Raw genomic sequence first — 22,983 nt, 5'->3', positions numbered from 1 at the left:
ATATATATATATATATATATATATATATATATATATATACTCAAACCTCCCATATGTTCCCTTCCCCATCCCCCAGAAGGAAATCTTGCTTCATATTTCACTGAAAAAAATTGAATGTCATTAGCTGAGAGTTTACCATTATTTCTTCTGTCACTACATCCTTCATCTGTGTCTCACACAAAGAGGTAGTCCTTTTCCTTGTTCTACATGCACGAATGATCCCATTCTATCCTATCTTCTCCAGTAAATTGTCATATTATTTCTACTTTCTCATTAATCTTTAATCTTTACCTATTTGCTGATTTCTTCCTTACTGTCTAAAAACACACCTGTTTTTCCCTTCCTCAAAAAACCTTTACTTTTTTCTGATCCCCACTATTGTTCCATAGCTCTCCTCCCTGTTGTAGCTAAATTCCTAGAGAAGACTATCCATAACCCAGGCCTCCCCTTCCTCTTTTCTCACTCATTTCTCTGCTTCTGACTTCCCTCTGGCTGCTGACCTCATAAGTCAACTAAAACTACTCTCTAACATTATTAAGGATCTCTTCATCCCCTTTATCTTTTTATCTCTTTATACTCTGTCTTGAAGATCTCAGCAGTATCCATGAGTTCAAGTATAATCTTATGTCAATAGATCCAAAATCGATCTATTCCAAGTCTTTCTTCTAACATCTAACCACACATCATAAGCTGACTACTAGAGATCTTTTCCTGGATGTCCCTTAGGTATCTCAAACTCTCAACATATCCCCAAAAAAACAAAAACAAAACAACTTTAATTAACTTCTCTTCCCTTCAAACCTACTCTAAACCAAATTTTGTCATTTCTGTTGAGAGCACAACCCACTTCATCTCTTCACTCTTTTTTACCCATCAAGCCAAGTTTTATTAGTTCTATCTCTGTAACATGTCTCATTTCCACTCCTTTTTTTCTGGTCAGACAGCCACTACCATGTTCTGGGCTCTAATCATATCATCTCAATCATTGTAACAACCTTCCTACTTAATATCCCCTCCCATTCATCCTTCACACAGATAGAAAAAGTCTTCCAAAGATACAGGGTACAGGCCCTTGCTCGAAATAAACATTTATTAAGTGTCTACTATTTTCCAGGAAGGGAGTTAAGCACAGTCAGTCAGTCATTCAGATCATGAAAATAAATATTATGTGTCTATTATCTGCCAGAAACAGTATTAAGTGCTGAGGACAGATGCAAAGAGAGGCAAAAGGCAGTGGCAGCCCCTGCCCTCTAGTAGCTAACAATCTACAGGGGGAGACAGCAAGTAAACAGATGTACATAATCAAGCTACATACAGGCTAAACAGGAAATAATTAAGAGAGGAAACAACTGAAATTAAGAGGGATTGGGAAAGCCTTCCATAAATTTGGGTTTTAATTGGGTCTTGAAGAAAGCCAGGAGGTAGAGATGAGGGAGAACATTCATGGCATGGGGATAGACATCAGAGTCTGTGAAGATCATGTACCAGGATTATTAATTAGGTGGCTTAGTGAATAGAGCACCAGGTCTGAAGATAGGAGGTTCTGGGTTCAAATCTGACCTCCAACTCTTCCTAGCTGTGAGACTCTGGGCAAGTCACTTAATCCCAATTGTCTAACTCAGTGATGGGCAAACTTTTTAAAGAGGGGCCAAAGGAAAGGAAATGCTCATCTGTCAGTCTGTTTCTAAGGCAACTCTTTTGAAGTTTCATTGTTTTGAATCCTACTCATTGTCAGATTAGGAATAATGTCACCAGGCTGGATAGAACATTTTAGGGGGCTGCATCTGGCCCTCAGGCCATAGTTTGCTCATCACTGGTCTAACCTTTAGCACTCTTCTGCTTTGGAACCAAAACTTTAAACTCTTAGCCCTCTATCTTAGAATCAATATTTATTTGGAAAATAAAAACACTCACTGTTTAGGCCTCTGAATCTTTCAGTGACCTAGACATACCTTGTGGGTTTATTCTGGTAGAATTCTTTGCTAAATTAATTGCTAGAAAAGGGTAGTACAAGTATCTCTTCCACATCTCAACTTTCTCTATTACAGTTTCAGCATAAGACCTATTACAGGTCAGCATAAGAAATTAAATGGGAATTTGGGGGGCGTCTTACAGAAGCCTCAGACAACACATGAAGGCCAGCAGACAATACTGAAAAAGTTTAGAAACTATAGAGCCTATGACCAAATACTTAACTCAAATTTGAAATTTTAATTTATATTTAAAATAAATAACTACAAATACCCCATAAAAGAAAGAAAAAATTCAGACTTCTCTGGTATAAAGCGATGGCCAAAAATTGTTACTCAGATTTTCCAGATCACAGAGGTGCTGAGCCCCAAAACCTGCCATGTGGAAGGGATACTTGTATTTGGCAGGTTAGACAGAGCTTGGCAAGCTATTCATAACTCAAAGAAGCAGCACACCTTCTGGTCCCAGCCTGGTGCCTGGCATTTGTTGGCACTTTATACTTATTGATTGATTAAAGAATTGACTATTATTCCCAGGTCCCAAATGGCTGCCTCTATACCCCCTGGGCAGACTCTCACTAGCTACAATTCAAAATATTACAAATACATTATCATGCATTATATTGACATAGGATAACATGTTAGTAATAACAATAGCTAGCATTTTAAAGTGATTTTAGGTTTGTGAAGCACTTTACAAATATTACCTCATTGACTCCTTACAATGACCCTGGAAGGTGCTATTATCGTGTCCATTTTACAGATGAGGAAACTGAAGCAGAGGTTAGTCATTTGTCCAGTCACACAATAAGTATCTGAGGCTAGATTTGAACTCAGGTCTTCCTGACTCTGAATCCAGTGCTCTAACCCCTGCACCATCTCACTGATGTATAGATATAGACAGACACACACAAATATGTATATACATGCATGTGTTTACATATACATACATATATATGTATATGTGTGTGTGTATGTGTATATACACCTTTAATGCTGTTTTCTCTATTAGACAGACTGTGAGATCCATAAGATCAGACACTGGTTTTTGCCTTTCATCGTATCTCCGGTGCTTACTTAGCACAGTGCCTGGCACGTGGTTGAGCAATTAGCTCAATAAAGGCTAGTGGATGGACTGACTGCCCGGTCAACTTTCTCCATGACATAATTTTCTGTCCCTGGAGCTATTCTAGCAGGGTTGAATGGCTGCTTCTCAGGAAGGTTGTAGGAGAACATTCGTATGTCAGACAGAGTTTACTTTCTAAGATTTTTTCCAAAAATAAAATCTACAATTCCACCTTTTATAATTTTAGTAGCAACATTCTAAGCATCCACAAGATGGCAATATTTCCCATATATATGTATATGTATATGTATATATATATATATAACATATATATATATATATTTTTTTTTAAACTGCGTTTGCTAGAGTGACAGAGATTGAGAAGCTAACTGCTAAAATAAGGGAAAATACTGAAGATAAAAAGCCAAAACTAAAAAACAAAAAAACAAAAAACAAAAAAAAACCTGCACAGTGATTAAGGCAATGGTCTACTTGAGGACAAGGAAACAACTTAAGACAGGCCTGCTTCATTCTTTCTTTCAACAATTCTTTCCCCAAAGAAATGTGGGAGTAGAAACACAGAAGAAAATCATGATTTATCACTTGTTTATATGGGTATATGAAATGGGGTTTTGGTTTTTAAAAGATTATCCTATTTTTAAAATGAATAATATGGAAATAGGGATCAAGTAATAGCACATGTATTACCCAGTGTAATTGCTTATCAGCTCTGGGGAGGGAGCAGGGGGGTGGGGAGGAGGACAGGGAAGGGAGACAACATGAATCATACAACCATGGAAGAAATATTTTAAAATAAAAAAAACTTTAATTAAAAATAAATAAAAAGAAAAAGAAGAAAAAAAGATTCTTTCCCTAGAAAGTCAGTCTTCCTAGGAAATCAAACATGTAATAAGAACTAGGGAAGCTCTTCTTACTAAAGGTTATATGTTCTTTCAGATAAGCAAATAGCAGATGTGATAGTCTCACTAAGATGAGCAAGTCATAAATAAGTTATCATGTATGGTTATTGGAATAGACTAAGACATATTCCAGATAGGCTATGCTATATAAAGTTGGGCCATGCTCTTCCTTAATCAAAGAAGCCCTAGTAGAAGATTGGCCAAAAAAAGTCTACAGAAAAAAAGTTTTAAAAACATTTCTACACTACGTTTTATATCTGTTTCTTTCTTTCCAATCCCCTTGCTACAACCACAGTTCAAATCCTTACCACTTAATTACTACAATAGTCTTTCAGTTGATTTTCATGCCTTCTGTGTCTTCCTACTCAAATACTTAGCATAAACCAATATCCACAAGAAACTAATTATTTCCTTCAGAGCCTCTCCACTGCCTAAAGCATAAAGTCAAAATTCCTTTGTATAGCATTTAAGACTCTCTGCAGTCAAGACTTAATATATCTTTCTCTTTTATCTTTTTCTATACTCCCTACACAAACCCTCTCTTCTAATCAAATTAGACTTTTTATTGCTAATATACCTAGCATGCCACCTTTGTGCTTTTGAACAAACAAACTGTTGAAATATCCATTTCTCACCTCTCTTATTTACACAACCTTCAAAACTCAACTTGTCACACTGAGCTTGTCATAGTCACAACAAATTTAGCAAATGGTTAGAAGAAATGCTGAAAAATATTAAGGAAAAGATAATTGAATAGCACAAGATTATTCCATTGCTCTGGGAAAAAGTAAAAGAGAATGAACTGGGGGCAACTATCAGTGGAAAGAGAGCCAGGACTAGAGATAGGAGGTTATAGGTTCAAATATGACCTCAGACACTTCCTAGCTATGTGACCCTGGGAAAGTCACTTAACCCCAAATGCCAAGCCCTTACTGCTCTTCTTCCTTGGAACCAGTAGTTACTATTGATTATAAGACAGAAGGTATGGGTTTAGAGAGAGAGAGAGAGAGAGAGAGAGAGAGAGAGAGAGAGAGAGAGANAAGAGAAGAGAGAGAGAGAGAGAGAGAGAGAGAGAGAGAGAGAGAGAGAGAGAGAGAGAAAAGAAAAGAAAAGAGAAGAGAAGAGAAGAGAAGAGAAGAGAAGAGAAGAGAAGAGAAGAGAAGAGAAGAGAAGAGAAGAGAAGAGAAGAGAAGAGAGAGAGAGGAATAGAATATCCAAAACAGTAAGAGATCAAGCTGCAAATCAAAATGACATAACTTATAAGACTAATCATAAATGAAAAGAAAAAAAGACCTCAACAAAGGAGATGCATTTTGAAGTATCCCTGGGGAAAAAACAAATCTGAACAGACTATATATTTTGCAGATACCCCAAATAAAAATAGAAGAAAGGCAAATAAGTATGGCAAGAAAGAATAGATAAGAAAGAAACAAAGGAAGGGATTAACAAAAAAATCAATTTTCCTATATTTAGAGATTACAGTTTTAAAACAAACTAAAAAACTGACATACAAAGTTAGAAAAAAAAGAATAAATAATCATCAAGGGATGTAAAGGGAAAAAAGGGGCAAGAGAAAAAAGAGAGGCCAGAGAAAAAGAAAGAGATATGGATGAAGCAATTAACTGTTGTTATTAAATTATTAAGCACTTAATCTGTGCTAGGCACTGTGCTCAGTGCTCAGGCTAAAAACACAAGCAAGCAAGATAGTTACATCCCAAAGAGCCTAAATTATCATGGAGGAAAAAAAGAGAAACTGAACAAAGAGTCAGGAAATACAATGGGTCATAAACCAGTCAGCCATCCAGGACCCGAAAGGATGAAAAAGCCAGAAGGCTGAGGAAACTGAATTGTCAAAAAGCAAAGCAAACCATCATGATCTACACATGAAGGAAATGGGATGGAGCAAAAAGGAGAGCACTCATGGGAGGTTCTTTCAGGGTTGTCCATTTTCCTATGAACATATAGCCAAACTCTGAGAATTATAGACAGGAGAGAGTACGTGGTTAGACTCAGTATATGGTAAGAAAAAAAAATTCTGATCTATCAAGTCTAATTTCTTTGTGGAACATAAATTCTTAGATATATACCGTCCACAGGGGATTAAAAAAATGAAATGTATTTTCTGGATAGTAGTGTATTCCCTCTCAATGGTGGTCTTCAAGCAAAGACTAAATGACTCATGTCAGTATTGAAAGCATTCTTGTTCAGGTATGAATTAGACTAACCACATGGCCCCCAAAGTTCCAATTCTGAAATGCTGTCATTCAATATTACCCCACAAAAAATTTTAAGACAGAAAAGTAAGAGACAAGCATAACCTAAAATACAATAAAAATTATATATATATATATGTGCATATATGGGGATTCATCTATAAAGATATGACACATATAGAGACAACTGCAAAACATTTTTATAGAACTATATAATTGTAGCAGTATTCAAAGTCATGGTTAGGTGACAGTATCCAAATTGATCTAGAGATCTATACTCTCAAGACCCAAATAATAATTTAAAACAGCAATTATTAAAACTATTAAACACAGGATCTTTACAATAGTATTTCTAACACAAAAGAACTTAAAACAGGACTTAGTAACTTATAACTACCGTTACATTCTGCTGAGAGGCGAACACAGACTTCATCAGAACATAAGGGTGGTTTGTGAGGTTGCTCTTGGGATAAATTTAAAACTTCTCTGTATGATATTTAAAACCCTTCATAATCTGTCTTTAGCCTATTTTCCCATATACAAGTAGGACCTTGTTTTACATAGCAGATTATGAACTTTGCCATTATTTTTTAAAATCCTTACCTTCTGTCTTAGAATCAATATTGTGTATTGGTTCCAAGGGCAAAGAGTGGATAGGTTTAGGCAAAAGGCATTAAGTGACTTGCCCAGGGTCACCCAACTAATAAATGAGGTCACATTTGAACCCAGAACCTCCCTTCTCTGGTCCTGATTTTCAATTCACTGAGCTACCTCACTGCCCCCTGAAGTTATTTTTGATGTATGATAAAAATAAAGATTAAATATCTATTGTTTAAGGCACCTGGGAAGATAGTTTACATAAATTCCTGCCTTCATGGAACTAACACCCTCATTTCAGGGAGGATGAGGAGAGAGGAGAGAAGATAAAATACTAATTACTAGCATACACAACTATAATATTCCATATTATATGATGAGTATATTTACAAATTATAAAACCAAGTTCTATGTGAGGTGTGGTAGGGAAGGCATATATACCAACTGGGAGAATTCTAGAGGAGTAAGGGCTTCCTAGGGGAGGTGACATTTGAACTAAAGAATGTATAGGGATTCAATAAGTAAAGAGAGCAAAGAGAATTCCAAGTCTAGGTAATAAATAGTATGAGCCAAAGTACATAGCCATGACAGTGCCATGGTCAAGGGAGAAAGAATAGTAGAGGCTCAGCTGAAATACAAAATACATGGAAGCAATGTAATTTTTAAAAATTATCCTTTATCCTGTTATTTCTTACCTATCTGGATCTCCAGTTTTACTTAAGTCTTTGGATGATCTTCTTTCTGATCTTTTAAGGCCTTGTGGATCTGACAGTTTCCTTTCTCTCTGTAGCAATTGCTAGATAATGATAAAGCCATAACAAATAATCACATATGATATTTTGGATAAATTATAGAAAATCTTCATATGATGCTATCAGGGGATAAGTTTTCCATTTTATACTTAGTCAATACTGGAGCCAAAAATAGAACATGATGATTAGGGCTTTGCCTCAAAAGAGAAAAAATTTCCCAGGGACTAAAATTTGCTCCAGGAAATTTAAAGGGCTGGCAGTGCTTATTCTCCCTTAAAGGAAAAGACCAGATCAGACACCGTTGGTTGGGTGAAAAGAGAGAAAATAGAAACCATCTACAGTTTGTAGGACACAAACTAGGAGAGGAGAGTAGTGACCCTAGCCTATGGAGCCAATCCCCTTTCTGACCAAATCAGTGATTTTCACAAATCTCCTCATTGACTAGAGGGAAAAAAGGAGGGAATGCTGAAGGATCATTCCTTCACGGGCACTCTTCTGTGTTCTATCTCAAGTATCTCAAAATATCTACTGAATCAATTTAAAGTTTCTAATGAAATAAAGAGTAGGGGCGAATTTGGGGCTAGGGCATACCTAAGATGTATATTTTCTGAGGATGAGATTTTCTCTTGCTCAGTAGTTTATATTGATGAATCCAGACTGTGGCATACCAGGTATATTATCATCTTGAAAGTATTATTGATGTATGGTTATTGTACCCTATCTGCTCAAGTATCAGACTCATGGTCATTTTATTTCTTGATCATTGTATGTAATTGGCACTCTGCAAATCCTGACCACTCTCCAAACTATATGGTCAAGAGAATTCCTGTGCAGAGACGGCTAACACTTTATTAGACCACATTCCTTTACAGCTCATGTGTTTGATTAACCTCCTCCTCTTTGATCATGTGGTTGGCTATTGAGCCAATGTTAAATCCTTTATCATGTCACATGTTCATTAGCTATCTCCCATTCCACATTCCTTGATACCACAATAAAAGTTTGGGAACACATGCAACTCTCTCTACCACCATTAGAAGAGCAAGCACACTGAATCCCATGTTCCTGAAGCCATTGTCTGAGTCTTTTTTCCTTTGTTGTGTTCCCTCTCTTTCTTTTTCTATTTTCTTCACTCATCTTCTCTCAGTTTCCAATTCTCTTTCTTATGTGTCCACCCGCAAATATGTTAATGTGTAGACACAGACAAGCACGCAGACAGTCATTGTTCTGTAAGTCAGTGCCTCTCCAGGAAGAGGCCAAATTTCAAAAGGTCAGTTCAAGAAACACTGGGCTTGAAGCCAAGAGATCTGGGCTCTTGTTCATATTTTCACACTAATCTAAGTTTATATTTTCTTCTCTGTAAAATTAGGTGTTTAGACAAAATTGTCTCTAAAATCCTTTCTAGCTCCAATATATGAGCTAGGAGAATTGGCTTCGATTTACCCTTTAGCTCAGCTCAGCATCAATTTCAGAAAAAGTCAATCTTCCTTTGATCTTGGCCAAGTCATTTCCTTTCATTCAGTCCTCTTCTCAAAAGCATCTATTTATTTGCAGTGAGAGTTACCATTCTACCTTCACCCCCTCAGTAATCAGGCTCCTTATATGTCAAATATGATTATACAATTGACTTAGTTACCCCAAAATAATGAGTTAAAGTAGGGGCCTATCACATGGCCTAATTCTAGGAGTAGGTAGTTTCACCAGCATTGGTTGGCTCCATGAGATCCTAGGGTTTCCCATCACAGTGTGATGGGAAATCACCTCATTTCTCCCCTCCAAGACCCCTCTTCCTCTACTGAGGGTGTCTTTTAATCCATTTAACCTAAGAATTGTTTGCTCAAGAGCAGAAATCCTTGTTATTCATCATAATGAAATAGGGGGACAGTACTAGATCATTAGTATAATAGAATCTGTGATGTGGTAAGATGTTTAATGGGAATATTTTACTCTTTGTCCTACTGCATGTCTTAAGGAAGCTAAATAACCATTTAACAATGGTTTGCTAAAAATGGTTTAACAATGTTTGGTAAACAATGGTTATTACAACTTTATTTGAATATTATGATGAATTGGTGATTTCATTGATGTTGATGTGCACTCCACAGAGCCTCTCTACACTTCTCACCCTGTGTGATTTTTATTCATGTTTCCTCCTAAGCCCTCCATAGAGGATCTTCCCTGTGTACTGGGGTTACACTCTCTTACTGTCTGGGTATACTGATAGAGATAGGCTATCCTTTCTTTTTCATTACTTGACTGGTGGGCAACTTTTCCCATCTATATATGTCCTCAAATAATGTCTTTTACACTGATTCTCAGGCACCATCTTTGGTAACACTATAGGGTGATTATACTTACCATGTATCTTTGGGCAACAAAAAATTTATAGATGTAAAAAAAATACTCAATGCTTTAAATATTCTAGGAAAAATCATTCTTTTATTCATTATATCATATGATTACAACATTTAGATTGAATAGGCAATGTAACTCCCAGCAAAATGCCAGATGGGTTTTTGTCCCTTAGGGCATACCTTTAACCAGAAATCAGTGTGTCAAGAATACCCAATTTTAACCTGTGACCACCCATCAAATAGTACCACCAATGTCATTACTAATGACAATAAGCCCTGATTTTCTTAAAGTCCTTTTAGTCCAACCCAATATAGGCAAATGTCTATCTAGGTTCCTTTCTATTTTGTTTTTTAGCCTGCAGCTGTGATTTCCATTGATATCAAGTAGTCTTAGTGTATGTCATGTCTTTAGAATAAAGTCTACAAGGCCTACCATTCTATTCTGCTCTGCCAGTGCTAGGTGCATTTTGTCATTCAGTTAATTACTATGGTAATTATTTTCATGATGATAGCTTACAAAGAACTAAGATACAGGGAAAACACAGCTTTCCATTTTAAAAGACCATGCTTTATCAGAATATTTATATCCACGTACCTGTTTCTAACATGTTCTCTATTATTCATTTTTTCCTTCAGTTTTGGGCCACCTACTTTGTATAAGACTTTGTGTCAAGTATATTTTGAAAATCTTTTCTTGATATTCTGAAAGCCTCTAGTAATTAGTAATCCACAAAAAATTAGTTACATATCTCTATGTCTCTACCTCCTTTTCTCTCTCTCTTCCAATCTCTCTCTCCCCTAGAACTTTCAGGACTCACTAAAGAATGCCCTTTACTCCTCAAGACTTACCTCTCTACCAAAATTGTAACAGAAAGTACTTCCTGAAGGTGCTGCCAATTTCAAGCTCGAAAGCTCTAGGAGCATCACCAGATGTATAGTTTATGTAGCATGCCTTTAAAAGGAGAAAAGGAAAGCAGCACCAGAAATACTACATAATAACAACAATATTTACATAGCATCTTAAGGTTTGCAAATTGCTTTTACAAATAATATCTCATTCTATCCTCACAGCTACTCTGGCTAGCTATTCAATTATTATTCCTATTTCGCAGATGAGAAAACTGATACAGATAAAAGTAAAATGACTTTCCCAGAGTTATGCAACTAGTAACTGTGTTAAGGCTATATTCAGGTGTCCTTGATGCCAGATCTAGAATTCTATCCATTGTACTACCTGCATACCTCAATAAACATTCATTAAGCACCTTTTGTGGTTCAGGAATTGTACCAGGTGCTGAAAATACAAAGATAAAAAAGAAAAGAGTCTCTGCTTACTTTCTCCATGTGGGGAAAGGACATGTAAAAGTATATACACAAAGTCAATATAAGGTAATTTGGGACATGGGGAGACACTAGCCTCATGGAGGAGGCTGAACACAGAAAGAAGTCAAGAATTCCAAAAAGCAGAAAGAGAGAGACTTCCAGGTCTGTGAAAATATGGGAAATGAAGTGAGTGAGAATCACCTACAAGGTCAAGTTGTCCAGACCACAGTTTGTGATGGGGAATAATATGTGATAAGCCTGGACAGATAAAGTAGAGATAAATTATGAAGGATTTTTACGTCAGGGAGAAGAGTTGCTTATTATTAGTTACTGTAGGGTGATGGATGTACTTGATTCACATATGCAATCTGTTAACAAATCTTATGATTTTTACTTCCCCAAACATCTGTCCATCATCCTTGTACCTTTTCACCTTTTGCCTGGACTATTGCCATAGCCTTCTGCTTGGTCTCCCTGCCTTCAATATCTTTCCACACCAATCCATCCTCCACTCAGTTGCCAAAGTAATCTTAAGGCTCAGGTTTGATCATCTCACCCATCCTCCAAATCCTCAACACCACAAACTCCTCGTTTGCATTGAAAGCCCTTCACAAGTGACCCCTTTCTATCTTTCTAGCCTTCTTTCATGGTACTTCCCTTGATGCCTTCCATCATCCAAGTACACGGGCCTAATTCCCCGTCCTCACATGTGACCTGCCAACAAGGGTCAGTGCATTTGCACTGGCTCACTCCCCAAGGCTACTTTCTGCAGGAGACCTTACCTGGCCACATTGTTACTATCTTTTTCTCTAATCTCCTATTTACCTTGAATATATCCTTTAAAAAAACCCAATCTTTATCTTCTGTCTTAAAATCATACTAGTATTAACTCTAAAGCAAAAGAGTAGTAAATACTAGGCAGTTGGAGGTCAGTGACTTATCCAAGACTACACAACTAGGAAGTGTCTAAGACCACATTTGAACCCAAGACCTCCTACCTCTAGGCCTGGTGTTCTATCCATCGAACCTTGCTTGCATCTTTTAAGTACGTCCTTATTGGCATGTGGGTCCCACCGTTAGAATGCTTCTTTGAGACAGGGACCATTTTTTAGTCTTTAGTCTTTAGGTTTTTTTGAGTCTTTGTTTCTGTTTCGTCCTATTTTAGCCTTTCTTTGTATCCCCAAAACCTAGAATAATGCCTGGGACAAGGTCATCGTTTCATCAGTGTCTTGAGATTTGCTGCCCGATACTTGGCAAAGGTGAGGGATGAGGGCTAGCGGGGCGAAGAGGGCACAAGTAGAGGCGGCGGCAAGGTCATTTCGTAGGCTGAAGGTACTGCGCGGGAGATTTCCGGACCCGCTACAGACCAGCTATTGTTCCAGCCTGCAGTCCTTGGAGAATGACCGGAGCGCTCAGGACTGAACAGCCAACGACATAATTAAAGGCTTACTATGGGCAAGTTAGTAGCGCAGAAGTATTGGCACGCATGCGCCGATGGCAGGGGAAGGGGAGCAGCCGCTCCCTCTTCCCAGCGTCAGAGGACGTTTTGTGCATGCCCCGCCCCTATGTCCAGCCGCCCAGGGCTCATGGCCTCCCGCGGCTCTCTGGGATGGGGGGGCGGGGGGCTCACAGGCGGCTTGAAGCTGCAGTTTAGTCACTCGCACCTGAAAACCTTCGTCAGCGGCGCTCTAGGGAGAAGAGAGCTGAGCTCGGAGGTGGGAAGATTCGAGTATTGTAGCGGAGAAGTCCTGTGTGGACACATTTATCCCATGTAGCCTGTCACCTTCTATATCACGTGTAACAGTGTGCTCTGGCTTTATATCTTAATACCACATACATGTACTGCGTGCCGTGTACAATATATGTTATAACCGTATGTGCATATCACACGCACTGTATTCGCTAAGCTTTTACACACATTATCTCCACATGCTATGTCTCCGCTGTGTGTCTATAAACAATCCTCTCTCTCTCCAGGAGCCGCGGTACGGGCTCCAAGGTCAGCTCTCTTTCTCCTAGAGGACTTGCCCTGCTAGCTTGCACATTGTAGGCATTTATTAAATGTTGAATGAATGAATAAAAGCTATTGTAAATGTCGGCAATATTATTTTAAGGGTTTGTTGTTGTTGTTCAGTCAGTCATTCGTGTCTAACTTTTCATGGTTCTGTGGAGTACTGTCTGTGGGGTTTTCTTGGCAAAGATACTGGAATGGTTTGCCATGCCATTCTTCAGCAGAATTCGGCAAACAGAAGGTAAGTGACTTGCCCGAGGTCACATGGCTAAGTAAGTGTCTGAGGTCACATTTGAATTCAGGTCTTCCTGACTCCAGGTCCAGAGATCTATCCACTATGCTTCCTAGCTGCTTCCTTTTTTAAGTTTACCTGGTAGTGAATATCAACTGATGAAAAAACATTAGTCTGAGATAGTGGCGTCTTATTTCATGATTTTAAAAGCTGAACTGTTTCAAATAGACATGTTAGGGATAACCAAAAATATTTCTTGAAACAACTTTCTGATGACCTGCCCCAAAATTACTAGTAAATCATTATTTTTAAACTCTAAAATCATACTAACCTCTATTTTTTCAGGACCCTTCATTCTTCGTAATTCATTCTCAAAAATCATTCTGTCCTCTGTTACCATATCTAAATCAGATTGAATCATCTTGTATTTCTAAAAGCAAATGTTACATTTTTATGGAAATGAAAAATACAAGATCTGAAATGATAAGTTTTAAGATAATAATAAGAAATTAATGAAAAAACAAGGCTTAATTTCCTATCTTTAAAACAAGCAGGCAAGTTAGTCTCCACGTTACCCATTTGGAACACTTGCTACCTAGTTCTGTATCATAATGCTTGATGTACAATGCTTTCAATACAATTACATAACTGGGAGTCCTTCACCTTCAATACTTCAACTTATCTATGATTTCATTATGGATATTCTCTCTATCAACATATTGCAAAAAGCTTATGCATGATCAGAATATTTTCACGGGCTACTTCAGCCAAGATAAAAAATAATCATTTGGTGGCCAAAAATCCTGTGGTAAAGAGTCTTTCTAATAGATATGATAATACACAGATGATAGTACCTTGCTGGGCTCCTAGTGGGAACCTCTTCAAACTGAACAGAACCTATCAGGGTTTGCATTCCACAGACAAAGATGTTGAAAACTCAGGATCACCCATACACTGTGGTGAAGTAGAACTTTAGTGGAATGTAAATGCATTAAATTTTTTTATAAAATGTTAAATTTTGAGATTTATTTCTTTAATTACCAATTCCTTTTAAAACATTAAATAAACCTGAACAAAACTAGGAGAGGAAGGTCTGTGATTCTACATTTATGGATCCTATGTAAATGTTACGTGGAAAAGTCTCAAATTTACTTCACCATGGGGCAGCTGGGTAGCTCAGTGGATTGAGAACCAGGCCTAAAGATGGGAGGTCCTAGGTTCAAATCCGGCCTCAGACACTTCCCAGCTGTATAACCCTGGGCAAGTCACTTGACCCCCATTGCCTACCCTTCCTACTCTTCTGCCTTGGAGCCAATACACAGTACTGAGTCCAAGACGGAAGGTAAGGGTTAAAATTTTTTTTTACTTCACCAACTTTTTATCCTACTTATATTCATCAGGTTTACTGTAATATCTTCAAAATGAAAAGAGTAATTTTTGCCTTGCTCATTTTCAATAGCTTAATAATTACTTATTCATCAGCTATATCAAGCTGGGGACATTTAACATATAACCTCCTCCTCAAAAAAAAATCAACACATATATTACCTCCCCCTTTAAAAAGTGGCCTGTACATGCAGAAGTAGTGAATAAAGGAAAATGGATTACGTATTTAAGGAATAATTTTTGTTCTATTTTTTAGGAGAAGAGAGTTTGGGAAATTTGACTCATTTTTATGTATAAATTTACCAGTAGTTAATCAAAGTATCTTTTCCAAGCACCTGTCAAAAGTCTTAAGAACATTGTGCTTATTCTGTAGATTTCTGAATCTCAGAGTGGTCTGAGGAATGCTAGGAAAGTCTTCTAAAACAGTTCCAATATGAGCAAGTTGGAATCAGTGGCCTTTAATCTATGATCACATTGTAACATTGTACAATGTGATCAATACAAAACATATGGTAACATTGAGGAAGAAATTCAAAATATTTTCATAGAAGTATTTCATTTCTTCAAATTAAATTTTATTAAATAATAGCTAGGAAATATAAGTGTTCCTTAGAACATAATTACTTCTTATATCAACAGTGGGTAATTTAATTTTGATAATGAGACAGAGGAAAATAGAATGTGTAGCCTAAAAGTAGGAAAAACCATGATTAAAGAGGACATTGTAACAGATTAGAGAATTTGGACTCACCACAATATTAATAATACAACATTTTATTGTAATAACTATACAAATATCTTGAATATTTTTATTTGATCAGATAAGAGGTTTATCCACATCCAAAATTTAGCAATATGAGAAATAATCTTTAGTAAAATCTTAAATTTAAATCTCCAAGTGGCTCATTATTACTGTAGATATATTCAGCTTTTACTACATTAGAATATCTGTTGTTATTCTGGTTAACAGCAATAAATTTACACCTAGTAAAGTTGTGACAACTAGTCACAAATAGAAAAAAAAAAATCTATGAAACAGTACTGTGTTTCCAAGTCAACAAATCTACTTGAACTGCTTACCAACCAGGTCTATAACTCACAAGAATCTATAACTGACTCTTCATAATGAGGTGTCAAGCCATTCCCAGGAATTTTTCCAATACAGAACTTACTCCCGAGTTATAGAATTACAGAATCTCGGAGTTAGAATGAACCTTAGAAATCATCTAGTCCAACCCCCTCATTTTACAGAACAGGAAAATTGAGCCCTTTCCTAAGTGTGAGAATCACTCTGATCATCTTGGGCCACAATTCCAGCACCATTAGAAACTATAAACCCAAGATCATAGTTGCAAAGATCTGAAATTTCCTACCCAGAAAAACAGAGTGGAGAAGTATTCTAAAATCTGTATCTTAAATATGAAAGAAGAAGCTATCTCAAAAATTATATATATATATATGTATATATATGTATATATATATATACACATAGCTGAATCAAAAGATTTAACCATAAGACCTAAACAGGAAGTCTGTTGCTAATTTAAGAATTTCTGAGCTTAAATCTTGAATTTGCATAAGATGCTCTTCATTGGTATAAAGAAGATTATTCAGTGTTTCCTACTTGTCCTTTCTAGGATTTCCCCATCTCCACTCCCCATGTAAGCCTGGAATATCAAGTAACATTAAGTAATCAATCATTCTCTCTACTAATGAAGAATCTTATGCAAATGAAAAGCCTGAGCCCTAGGCTACACCTTTACTACTTACTCTAAGAGCTACATGGCTCTATTGAGGAATCTCTTCCAAATCACTAGAGAGCCTTGGACCTCTTGTGTTTTATAGGTGATCTAATCAATTCTAAGATGAGGTAGAAGACAGAGTGCTGCTAATGCACTTACTAAAGGAAATTGACAATTTTCATTTGAAAGTAAAGCATACTTACATAGTCCAGATTATCTAGTTCAGTCATCATTCTAGAGAGAAAAAAGCAAATTTCAAAATGAAATATATTTTCCATTAATAATTGTTGCACAAAACCCAAATTTCCACAGAAGGGAATCTTCTGAATACCCTAAATTAAATTTAAATGTACCACCAACATTCAAGTAAATAAGTTTCTTAATTAAATTTGCAGGCTATTTTTAGTATTTTTTTCTTTTCCGCCTACTCTTTCCTGTTTGCCTAACTAACTGGTAAACTTACTAACACTTCTGCCATAACGAGGTGAGGGGTATATAAAACAGTTAAAACTTAGAATGGACAATTTTATTGCTTTGCTCATAAAAAGTAATGAAATTATTTATTGATGTATTTTAAGAGTCTTATGTGAATTTCCATGCTGTCTCTCATTATCTTTTTTTTAATTTAATAATTTTTATTTTTTAGAAAAGTTAACATGGTTACATGATTCATGCTCCTACTTTCCCCTTCAACCCCCCACATTCCCCCCCCCCATAGCCAATGCACATTTCCACTGGTTTTAACGTGTGTCATTGATCAAGACCTATTTCCAAATTGTTGATAGTTGCATTGTTACAATGTTCTTCTGGCTCTGCTCCTTTCACTCAGCATCAATTCCTGGAGGTCTTTCCAGTTCACTTGGAATTCCTCCAGTTTATTATTCCTTTGAGCGCAATAGTATTCCATCACCAACAGATACCACAATTTGTTCAGCCATTCCTCAATTGACAGGCATGCTCTCGTTTTCCAGTTTTTTGCCACCACAAAAAGCATGGCTATAAATATTTTTGTATATGTCTTTTTCCCTATGGTCTCTTTGGGGTACAACCCCAAAAATGCTATGGCTGGATCAAAGGTGAGGCAGACTTTTAAAGCTCTTTGGGCATAGTTCCAAATTGCCATCCAGAATGGTTGGATCCGTTCACAACTCCACTAGCAGTGCATTAATGTCCCAATTTTACCACATCCCCTCCAGCATTCATTGCTCTACCCTTCTCTCATTTTAGCCAATCTGCTAGGTGTGAGGTGATACCTGAGAGTTGTTTTGATTTGCATTTCTCTAATTATTAGAAATTTAGAACACTTTCTCATGTGTTTATTGATAGTTTTGATTTCTTTATCTGAAAATTGCCTATTCATGTCTCTTGCCCATTTTTCAATTGGGGAATGTCTTGATTTTTTATACAATTGGTTTAACTCCTTGTATATTGGAGTAATTAGACCCCTGTCACAGTTTTTTGTTATAAAGATTTTTTCCCCAATTTGTTGTTTCTCTTCTGATTTTGGTTGCATTGTTTTTGCTTATACAAAAGCTTTTTAATTTAATATAATCAAAATTATTTATTTTACATTTTGTAATTTTCTCTGACTTGCTTGCTTTTAAAATCTTTCCTTTCCCAGAGATCTGACAGGTATACTATTCTGTGTTCACTTAATTTTTTTATAGTTTCCCTCTTTATATCCAAGTCATTCACCCATTCTGAATTTATCTTGGTGTAGGGTGTGAGATGTTGATCTAAACCTAATCTCTCCCATATTGTTTTCCAAATTTCCCAGCAGTTTTTGTCAAATAGTGGATTTTTGTCCCAAAAGTTGGGTTCTTTGGGTTTATCATACACTGTCTTGCTGAAGTCACTTACCCCAAGTCTATTCCACTTATCCTCCCATCTGTCTCTTATTCAGTACCATATTGTTTTGATGACTGCTGCTTTATAGTATAGTTTAATATCTGGTACTGCTAGGCCCCTTTTCTTCACATTTTTTTCATTATTTCCCTTGATATTCTTGATCTTTTGTTATTCCAAATGAACTTTGTTATAGATTTTTCTAATTCAGTAAAAAAGTTTTTTGGTAGTTTGATAGATATGGTGCTAAATAGGTAAATTAATTTGGGTAGAATGGTCATTTTTATTATGTTAGCTCGTCCTACCCATGAGCAATCAATGTTTTTCCAATTGTTTAGATCTACTTTTAATTGTTTGGAAAGTGTTTTGTAGTTGTTTTCGTATAATTCCTGTGTTTGTTTTGGTAGATTCCTAAGTATTTTATATTGTCTAGTGTGATTTTGAATGGTGTTTCTCTTTCTACCTCTTGCTGCTCTGATGTGTTGGAAATATATAGAAATGCTGATGATTTATGTGCATTTATTTTGTATCCTGCAACTTTGCTAAAGTTGTTTATTATTTCTACAAGCTTCTTAGTTGATTCTTTAGGATTTTTGAAGTAGACCATCATATCATCTGCAAAGAGTGATAGCTTAGTCTCCTCCTTGCCTATTTTGATACCTTCAATTTCTTTTTCTTCTCTAATTGCTAATAGTAGTGTTTCTAGTACAATGTTAAATAATAGAGGTGATAATGAGCATCCTTGTTTCACTCCTGATCTGACTGGGAAGGCTTCTAATTTATCCCCATTGCATATGATGCTTGTTGATGGTTTTAGATATATACTTTTTATTATTTTTAGGAAAGGAGTCCTACCAAATTCCTTTTATGACACAAATATGGTACTGATTCCAAAAGTAGATAAAAAACAGAGAAAGAAAACTACAGACCAATTTCCCTAATGAACATAGATGCTTATTATATCAAATAATTTGTATAGTATTGTTCTTTGAATGTTTGATAGAATTCACTTGTGAATCGATCAGGTCCTGGCGATTTTTTCTTAGGGAGTTCTTTGATGGCTTGTTCAATTTCTTTTTCTGATATGGGATTATTTAGGTATTCTATTTCTTCTGCTGTTAATCTAGGCAATTTATATTTTTGCAAATATTCATCCATATCACCTAGATTGCTATATTTATTTCCTGATAATTGGGCAAAATAGTTTTTAATGATTGCCTTAATTTCCTCTTCATTGGAGGTGAGGTCTCCCTTTTCATCTTTGATACTGTCAATTTGGTTTTCTTCTTTCCTTTTTTCAATTAGATTGACCAGTACTTTGTCTATTTTATCTGTTTTCTCAAAATACCAGGTTCTAACCTTATTTATTAATTCAGTAGTTCTTTTACTTTTAATTTTATTAATTTCTCCCTTGATTTTTAGTATTTCTAATTTAGTTTTCATATGGGGATTTTTAATTTGCTCACTTTCAAGTTTTTTAAGTTGCATGCCCAATTCATTAATCTCGCCCCCCCCCCCAATTTGTTAATATATGCACTCAAGGATATAAATTTTCCCCTGAGTACTGCCTTAGTTGCATCCCACAGAGTTTGGTAGGATGTCTCACCATTGACATTCTCTCCAATGAAATTGTTGATTGTTTCTATGATTTCTTCTTTGACTAGATGGTTTTGGAGAATCATATTGTTTAATTTCCAATTAGTTTTTGATTTACCTTTCCAGGTGCCCTTACTAATTATTATTTTTATCACATTATGATCTGAGAATGTTACATTTATTATTTCTGCTTTTTTGCATTTGTTTGCAATGTTTCTATGCCCTATTACATGGTCAATCTTTTTGAATGTACCATATGCAGCTGAAAAAAGGTGTATTCCTTTTTGTCCCTATTTATTTTTCTCCACATATCTGTTAAATCTAATTTTTCTAGGATTTCATTCACCTCTCTTACCTCTTTCTAATTTATTTTTTGGTTTGATTTATCTAGATCTGAAAGAGGAATATTTAGATCTCCCACTAGTATGGTTTTACTATCTATTTCCTTCTTGAGCTCTGCCAGTTTCTCCTTTAGGAATTTGGATGCTATACCATTTGGTGCATACATATTGAGCAATGTTATTTCCTCATTGTCTATACTGCCTTTTATTAGGATGTAATTACCTTCCCTATCTTTTTAAATCATATTTATTTTTACTTTGGCTTTCTCAGAAATCATGATTGTCACTCCTGCCTTCTTTTTCTCATTTGAAGACCAAAAGATTTTGCTCGAGCCCTTGACCTTAAACCTGTCTATGTCCACCCACCTCATATGTGTATCTTGTAGACAACATATGGTAGGATTTTGGTTTCTAATCCAGTTTCCTATTTGCTTCCGTTTTATGAGAGAGTTCATCACATTCACAATCAGAGTTATAATTATCAGTTGTGTATTCCCCAACATTTTGTTATCCTCTCTTAGTTCTACCCATTCTTCTTACACTATTTCCTTTTAAACCAGTGGTTTGCTTTAAGCCAGTAACCCTGTCCCCTCTCTTGATTTACTTCCCTTTATACCCCCTCTCTTGTTATTCCCCTCTTTTTTATTTTTAAGGCCTAATGAATTCCCTCCATCTTCTTCTCCCCTCCCTTTTTTGACCTCTCCACTCCCCTGTTCCCCTTGGTTTATCCCTTCTGACTTTCTCAGTAGGGTTAGATAGAGTTCTATGTCCCAATGGATATAGCTACTCTTCCCTCTCAGGGTTAATTCCATTGAGGCTTGTAAGATTTAAATATTACCCTCTTAATGCTCTCTTCCTCTCCTTCTTATAATAGTTTTCATCCCCTCCCTTTCCCATGCCCTCTTCGTATGTAATAGAATATCCTATTTTTCTTATTCATTCAAGTTTCTCTTGGTGTTCTCTACTATTTACCCCCCTCTTTTCCACCTCCATATCATCTTAGACCATATAGTACTCCTACCTCTCCCTATGAATAATTCTTCTAATTACTATAATAGTGAAAACTATAATAGTGATTAGAGTTCACTACAGAGAATTACACATAACATTTCTCCACATAGGAATACAAATAATTAGATCTTATTGAAGCCCTTAAAGAGGCAAATTTAAAAAATAAGAGTTTTCTTTCTTTCTTTCCCCTCTGTTTATTATTTACCTTTTCATGTTTCTCTTGATTTTTGTGGTTGGATATTGAACTTTCCATTTAGTCCTGGTCTTTTCTGTGCAAATACTTGGAAATCTTCTATCTTGTTGAATGCCCATACTTTCCCCTGGAAGCATATAGTCAGTTTTGATGGGTAGTTGATCCTTGGTTGTAGACCCAGTTCTCTTGCCTTTTTGAATATCATATTCCAAGCCTTGAGGTCTTTTAGAGTGGAGGCTGCCAGATCCTGTGTGATCCTGATTGGTGCTCCTTGATATCTGAATTATCTCTTTCTGTCTTCTTGTAAAATTTTTTCTTTTGCTTGAAAGCTCTTGAATTTGGCTATTATATTCCTGGGGGTTGTGTTTTCAGGGTCTAGTGTACAGGGTGATCTATGGATCTTTTCAATGTCTATATTGCCCTCTTGTTGTAGAACTTCAGGGTAATTTTGCTGAATAATTTCTTTTAGTGTGGAGTTCAAATTTCTATTAATTTCTGCTTTTTCAGGAAGACCAATTATTCTCAGATTGTCTCTGTTTTCTTCATCTGTCACTTTCTCATTGAGATAAAATTTTATCAGTCTTTTGACTCTGTTTTATTTGTTCTTGCTGTCTTGAGAGATCATTAGCTTCTAATTGCTCAATTCTAGCCTTTAGAGACTGGTTTTCAGCTATAATCTTTTGGTTTTCCTTTTCATTCTGGTCGTTTCTGGTCTTCAATTTAATTGCCTCACTTTCCAGCTGGGAAATTCTGCCTTTTAAACTGTTATTTTCTTGCCTGATTTCCTTTTGAGGTATTTCCCATTTCTCTAGTCAAATCTTTTCCATCTTTCTTGTCATCTCAAATTTGAACTCTTCAAGAGCTTGTGACCAGTTTTCATTATTTTGGGAGCATTTGGATGTGATTGCTTGTTTGTTCTCCTCTTCTGTTTGCTCTGTTATCTGGATTTTCTGTGTGTAAAAGTTGTAGAGTGTTAAAGATTTCTTCTTGTTAATCTTTCTCTTCTGGGGTTCCTGATTCTGGCTTGCCATTTTTAGCACAGAGCCTTCTCAGCTTTATCCTCACACTCAGGGTCTGTCTGTGCTCTTTAGGCTCCTGAGGTCTCAGGTCTGGTTGTTCTCAGGGTCAAGCCTCCTGGTGGTCCATCTTGCTTGATTTTCTGCCAGAGGCTCCTTTACCAGTCTCAGGGTGCTGCTTCCACAGTCATGCATCTGTCTACACTGTTTCCCCACTCAAGGTTTCTGAGGCTTCACTTGCGCCTGCATCAGCGCCTTCACTCGCACCTGCACTCAATGTCTGTGTTCAAAGTCCGCACGCATTCTTTAGCCTCTTGGGGTCTTAAGTCTTGCTGCTCTCAGGAGCATGCCCTGGAGTTGCCAGTGACTTAATGGGTGCCCCAAACTTGCTCTACTTCTTTTGCACTGGCTTTGG

The 22,983-nt window shown here is 36.4% G+C and overlaps 1 protein-coding gene across 1 annotated transcript in view; it reads right to left on the bottom strand.

Moving 5' to 3' along the window:
* Nucleotides 1-22,983, bottom strand: part of CCDC7 (coiled-coil domain containing 7) — a 305,131-nt gene that overhangs the window by 51,098 nt on the left and 231,050 nt on the right. Inside the window, exons 10-12 of the mRNA XM_044678170.1 lie at nt 16,770-16,800; nt 13,770-13,868; nt 7,462-7,562 (exon numbers count right to left, since the gene is read on the bottom strand). Coding sequence (XP_044534105.1) covers nt 7,462-7,562; nt 13,770-13,868; nt 16,770-16,800 — 231 coding nt within the window. The remainder of the gene's footprint in view (nt 1-7,461; nt 7,563-13,769; nt 13,869-16,769; nt 16,801-22,983) is intronic.

Source organism: Gracilinanus agilis, chromosome 5, assembly GCF_016433145.1.
Source record: "Gracilinanus agilis isolate LMUSP501 chromosome 5, AgileGrace, whole genome shotgun sequence".
Lineage (NCBI taxonomy): Eukaryota > Metazoa > Chordata > Mammalia > Didelphimorphia > Didelphidae > Gracilinanus > Gracilinanus agilis.
This window is presented reverse-complemented; position numbering and strand designations above follow the sequence as displayed.